Source organism: Pundamilia nyererei, unplaced genomic scaffold (assembly GCF_000239375.1).
Source record: "Pundamilia nyererei isolate P.nyererei 1_Seehausen unplaced genomic scaffold, PunNye1.0 scaffold00154, whole genome shotgun sequence".
Lineage (NCBI taxonomy): Eukaryota > Metazoa > Chordata > Actinopteri > Cichliformes > Cichlidae > Pundamilia > Pundamilia nyererei.
Window position 1 is genome coordinate 499,066 of NW_005187555.1, and position 6,512 is coordinate 505,577.

At 47.2% G+C, this 6,512-nt stretch overlaps 2 protein-coding genes across 2 annotated transcripts in view; both read right to left on the minus strand.

Moving 5' to 3' along the window:
* Nucleotides 1–1,432, minus strand: part of LOC102198562 (neuronal acetylcholine receptor subunit alpha-7) — a 52,262-nt gene extending 50,830 nt beyond the window's left edge. The window contains exon 1 of the mRNA XM_013913836.1: nucleotides 1,278–1,432. Coding sequence (XP_013769290.1) covers nucleotides 1,278–1,335 — 58 coding nt within the window. The 5' untranslated portion in view covers nucleotides 1,336–1,432. The remainder of the gene's footprint in view (nucleotides 1–1,277) is intronic.
* Nucleotides 1,433–5,445: 4,013 nt separating this feature from the next.
* spg11 (SPG11 vesicle trafficking associated, spatacsin) overlaps nucleotides 5,446–6,512 on the minus strand; it is a 19,955-nt gene continuing 18,888 nt past the window's right edge. Inside the window, 3 exon segments of the mRNA XM_005745099.2 lie at nucleotides 5,446–5,851; nucleotides 5,931–6,082; nucleotides 6,310–6,465. Coding sequence (XP_005745156.1) covers nucleotides 5,677–5,851; nucleotides 5,931–6,082; nucleotides 6,310–6,465 — 483 coding nt within the window. The 3' untranslated portion in view covers nucleotides 5,446–5,676.

The window sequence follows — 6,512 nt, forward strand, 5'->3', positions numbered from 1 at the left end:
CACCTCTTCAGGTTGTAAATCGTGTTTTTAAAAAGTAACTAAGTAATTAATTACTTTTGAAAATAAGTAATCAGTAAAGTAACGGGATTACTTTTTTGAGGAAGTAATCAGTAATTAGTTACTGATTACTTTTTTCAAGTAACTTGACCAACACTGCTAATAACCCAGTAAAAAACAAAACATCCTTACTCTGAGTGCATAAAAGTTTAACTGCACATTTAATCCTTGAGATGTCTGATAAGAAAAAAGATTGCAGCGACACTCGAGACGGGGGCGGGGTTTAACAACAGGCGAGCCGTTTATTAGGCTGGGGGAAGGTACAAACAAAGACTACTAAAGCTAAACTGAACTGGAACGAAACTGGGAGAAAATAGATACTAAACAGGACAAAGAACATGAAAAAGACCTGAACACAGGAAACACGTACGCTGGGAAACAAACACAACAGAAGACCCGACAGCGACTGACAGAAAACTCCCACACTAAATCCACAGAGAGGAGACGAGGGGAGCGGAAACACAGCCGACTCAAATGAATGTGACTAAACACAACCCACAAGCATCGCAGAAAATCTACTGTTTCTTCTTGTGTGAACCCAGGAAAACTCTGCTGCACTGTACTGTGACACGTGGCTGAGCGTGGATGGTGTCAGGAAGAGGAGCATAAATCTGATGAAGATACAGTGAGAGGTCCAGCTTTGCGCCCTTCTCCTGTGAAATGTTCCCAAAGACTCGCGGTGGCCCAGACTGGACCCTTTGACGGCCTGGTTCTGGCCCGCGGGTTGCATGTTTGACACACCCACCCGTGGAAATGTTAATGCACAGGTGCAAAATTCTTCTTCTTCCTTTTTCCTCCCTTACACCTGGACTGCACGAGGATCACCTCCCACTGATTCTCCCTCAGCAAACAGCAGGACGCCGCACGCACAGAATCAAACTTCTTATTTAATCTGCAGATTGAAGTTCTGTTTTTGATTCACTCCAAAGACATAAAATGTGACAGAAGCAAAATCTGATCACAGCATTTGTTGTTAAACGTTTATTCTAATCAAATCAACTTCTTATTCACTTTCTGTTTGAAAAACGCATCTTTGAAAAATCTGCATGTGCATCAAGATGCAGTTTAAAGCTGGAGAGCTGGTTTTAGTCCACAGGTTACAATTCTTAATACAGATAGGTGTCCTCACAGCCATAGACGACCTGTGTGTGTGTGTGTGTGTGTCAGAGCGTGTGTGTGTGTGTGTGTGTGTGTGTGTGTGTGTGTGTGTGCGTGCCTACCGTGGATGAAGCTGCACAGCGTCAGGATGAGCGGGTTGAAGATGCGAGCGTCCATCATCAGCAGCGAGTCTCAGAGAAGCTGAGCGGAGTTCCTCCTGAACCGACGGCAAACACGGAGAGAACGAGAATCAACAGAGGGTTCGCTCTGAGAGGAGACGGGGTTGCTCCTCCCCCCAAAAAGCATCCAAAGGAGTAGATTCAGCAGCCGGAGACACCGAGGAGAGAGAGAGAGGTCTGTGAGTGTGTGTGCGCACATGTGAGGACGGAAACGTAGAAACAGTCATAAAACTGAGCTTTACAGAACAACACACCTTCATCCACTGCTGGATGTTTAAGAGTTTGTAGTGTTTTTTTTCTTTTTGTTATCTGGGATCTGTATGATGTCATCGATTGGAGATACAGTTGTGGCCAGAAGTTTCCATCCCCTCATCTCAGGCATGCATGCTGATAATGTTGGGCTTTTAATCATGTCTTTGCACTGTTGTTTTCCCAGGGTGGATGCAGGCTCACATATATGGTTCATATTTGTAGAAATGTCTCTGAGCAGGCTGCACCTCGAGCACAGTGCTGTCGCAGCGATGAACATGAACTCAGGCTGATGTCTGACTGCTCCTCTTGGCAAAACTGGTGGACTTCATTTAAATTGCTTGGTTTCCTGGGATGGACCACATTCAAAGACACCCTGAAGCTGTGTCGTCCACACCAAAACCAGTTCTGATGTGTGTTTGGACTTTTGTCCACACAAAAGCATCACACGGCTTCATCTACACTCACTCAAATCTTTTAATAACAATTCATTTGTGTGACAGCACTCGTTGGATCGCCCGGCACAAAGTCCAACCAACGCAGTGAAGGGGAAGTGCAGATTTACACAACTACAGGTTCTTCTGATGTCGCGTCCCTTTGCCGAGGTCTGGAAGAAGTCCAGCCCCGTCACTGTGAAATGAGAGGAAAGCAGTTATGATGTTCAGGAACCAACCAGGATCAAGCTCGCCATGAACAGGAAACTGCAGGAACACCAGAGACAAGATGCATGTTTGGAGGAGTAAAGGTGAAGCTTTCAAACCTGAAAACACCAACTGTCTGCTCCGTTTGCTGTCAGGGAGTGGACGTTACACTCAGCGATGGAACAATGAGGGACGATGGCTACTTCTCCTCAAATCAGCACATAATAAATAACATTCAGTGTTGTGGCTGAACGGTGCAGCGACACCTCCCAGCCGTGATCTGGACTCTTCATCGCTCAGCTGTCACACCTCACTGAAACCAAGTCTCAGGGACTGACAGCCCGAGGTCACCTGCAGAGTCCATTCACACTTCTGACTGCAGCGCCATCACAGACATGAAAACTGAGAGACGCTTAAAGAGACGCCTGGAGGAACAAAGTCACAGCCGAGTTCAAATATGTTGCAGAAAAGAACACGCTGTCCTTTACTTCCTGTCATAGATCCTGTTCCTGTGGACGATGCTCAGCTTAAATATCTTGAAAGTTTCAAATAAGTGCATCAGGCTACGTACAAGTACTCAAAGTCAGAACCAAAGCTGCAGACCCTCACTTTCTCACAGTTTTTCTCTTTTGGATCTGTGTGATGTCATAAAGAGCCTGGTCCTTTCAGGTACTCGGCAGCGTCACCAAACTGGTGTTCAAATCTTGACCTAAAAGGGGAGGAGCTAAAATTATGGATGTGATTCAAGCAGCCCGCGGTGGCTGACGACCCTGCTGTAAATAAAGATTATTATTGCGGCTGTGTGCAGGGAACTTGGGGTCTCGTTGCCTTGGAAATGGTTCCCTCAAAGACTCGTCTGCAACCACTCACAGTCAGCTGCAGCTCTGGCAACAACACACCCGTCTGCTTTCAGCTTCATATGAAATCTCTTTGTGATAATACAGTAATTATCTGTGATGAATAAGCAAACAATCTCAAATCTGTTGTTGTCCTTTTATACGGAGATTCACATTAACTGCTCAGACCTAGATTAGAAATCTGCTTTTAAATAGGAAAATCACTAGAAACCAGCTGCCAACCAGTTCAGCCTCTGTTGCAAAGACAGGTTCTGCACACATCTGTGCAGACGGACTCCCACAAAGGTGACATCCACAGGCTGGCGGTGTTGCATGCTGAACTTCTGAACAACCGCCAGTAAAATAAATTCAATGCAATGATTTTTACTTCTCATCTAGTCTAACTGAACCGTAACCTTTGACAGCTGGAGGATGTTAAGATCTTCCATGAGGACTGACGGTGGTGCGGGAGCCTCAACTACATCCTGCCAGCTTCTCACATGTAAGCACAAGGTGTCCTTTGTCTGCACTGCACGGCATTAAAGATTACACTCCTCACACATGGACACGTGTGAAGGACCTCAAACATATTTAAACCCTGGGTTTTACAGCCAGCATCTAGTGGCTGCTAGCGGTACTGCACACGAACTGCCTTTTATTAAAAGTCATTTTAAATTTCAGCATGTCAACATTTTATTTACTGTCATGGAAACGCTGAATAAAGAGTCGAGTCCCCAGCGTGAAGGCGTTTCTCCGCTCAGCTGAGCGTGATACAAACTCCTGATTAATTTCCTAATGAGGGCTGAATAATTAGCTCGCTTTCTTAATGACTCTCTCCATTAAAGGCAGCGGCTGGCACAGAGAGAAGAGCGACGTCTGCCAAACTAAAGCCAAACTGTGGCCAGGATGATTATCCTGAGTCTGTTTGAGTTTAGTCAGCCCTGACAGATCCATCGCTGCTGTCACACAACGAGAAGCTTTACGCATGGAGACAAAGACTTAGTCATTCCTCAGGGCTCTGTGATGGGACTTTTTATTATACATGTTTCCCCCAATACTATAATTCATTATTATCAGGATGTCATTCATTGGCTTCCTGTTAAATCCAGAATTCAAAATCCTGCTCCTCACATACAAGGTCTTAAATAATCAGGCCCCATCTTATCTCAATGACCTTGTAGTACCATATCACCCTATTAGAGCACTTCGCTCTTGCTCTGCAGGCCTACTTGTTGTTCCCAGAGTATTTAAAAGTAGAATGGGAGGCAGAGCCTTCAGTTTTCGTTCCCTTTAACACCAGCTCCGTGTTGTAATCTTTGTTTTGATCCGCGTGTCGGGGCTTCGCTCGGTGCAGAGGTGACTCTCCTGTCAGTAATGAACTTCTCTGCTGCTGTTTCTGAACTTTAAATGAAAGAAACCCATTCCTCTTTAAATAATCACCCAGCTGGGCAGACTGTGAAGATATGAGAGGTTATCATTGGTCTAGGTAAATCCCCTGGATCAAGCTGTATGCAGCCAGTTAACAGTAAGACACTGAAACACTGATTATTGGTAATATTTCTGGTAATATTTGAGTTTTGCGCAGATGTTTTTAATCCCAGCATCCTCAGCTCAGCAGGCTCGGTGCACTCTGCAGCTTATTACCAGCTCTGCCTGCAGCAGAGATGAGCACAAATGCTGTAACACATTCAAAGGAAATGACACGAGGAGCTGAAACAGCTGATCATTACACAGGCCTGGACTGCCACCTAGTGGAGGGAGAGAGAACTGCCTCTCACGACCGTTTGCGAGGAGCTGCAGGCTCCTGAAATTTCAGGCTGTTTCACTGCCGTGGAGCCAGCTGGGTTCCAGACTTTTCTCATTTCACACCCATTTAACATCCCTGTGACTCTGGGCCTTACTCCACCTGGCCTCACCTGTGCACCACCTCTATTTTCTGTTCCTCTACAGAGACATGGTATGCAGTGGGGACTGTGAGATGTCATGCATGTCTCCTTTTTGAAGTTATTCACTCAGTTTCCAGAACTGAAAAATGAAGCCAATGCTAAAGTGCTAAAAGCTGCAGTTCCTCTAATGTCCACTAGGGGCTCCAGCAGCGAGCCAGGCCCCTGGTCGAGACAGCTCTGGCCTCTGTGGGTAGCTCCTCTCTTCATAACTGTGCGGTGGTGAGTCAGCGGTCTGAATGGTGTTCATGCTGAAGGTTTGCATTATTAGGGGCGTGGCCTGACAGGTGTATGGTGGCAGAGGAGGCTGTAATGAAATGCACTGCGTTTATGCTGCTGGAGCAGTTTTAGTTAAGTGTAGTGAAAGATGTCTGAGTGAAAGTCGAGGATTTATCTGATCTTACTGAACACGGACGCGCTGGAGTTACAGGAAACACCCAAAGTAGTTGAAAGAGCATGTTTAATGTTCACGTTCATGTGTTTCTACAAAGACTTTGTGCTTATTTAACCACCGATGAGCCAGGAAACTAAATCCTGGTCACCCAGTGAGAAAGAAATCATCCATCAGGTGAGAAGGACACACGGCATTTTTCTACTAACACATCCTGTACATCCACAGTCTTTCCTGTCGTTGGCGGTTATTGATCACGACGATGCTGCGGCCAGGCAACGATCAGCTGCCCAGCCTGTCGCTCAGGTAGCTCGACGTCTTGGCGTCCTGCAGCAGCATCTTGGTGATGTCGTGCAGGTTCTGCTGGTACGCCAGCCTGTAGCGGCTGTACACGTCGTCGCAGTAAGTCAGCAGGCGCTTGACGTTGGAGGTGACGCTGCCGGGAGCGCCGTCCAGCCTGAAACACACACACTGCAGGTCAGTCCACGTCAAATTTTGGCTGTTGTCAGGTCGTTTTTCTGTGGTAGGAGTCTTACTTTTTGAAAATGTCCTCAAACAGGGTGGAGGTGAGCGGGCGGTGGCGTTTGAGCTCTTCCAGGTAACCGAAGTCTCCGTTCAGGACGACCTTCTGGTACAGAATCTCCGCCCAGTCCGGACTGTAGCCGTACGCCTCCGACACCACGAACACCTGAGACACAGGAAACACCGTCATGGCGGCTCCGCCCATCGTACGCAACATTAGAACCACCTCCCGAGTCCCGGGATCACATGTGGAGAACAAATCAACAGCTTGAACTTTTCTTCAAGTCTTTAAATTTGAAGCGCCCTGCTTCCAACCAATCAGCTTCAAGAAGTGATGGAGTTGCTGCTTCAGACAGGTGGAGGTTTGTGGAAGGAAGGACAACAGGAACCCACCTGGTAGCACCGCGGCAGCGCCATGGCGGCGCTCAGCAGCTCAGCAGGTCGCAGGTTGATGATGCGCAGGTCTGATCCCTGATTCAGGAAGTGGAGCTGAAGAGCGACCAGCTTAGCTGTGCGGATGCAGCGAGTCGCCTGACGCACACACGAATCCTGACACACACGCACACACACACACACACACACACACACACACACAC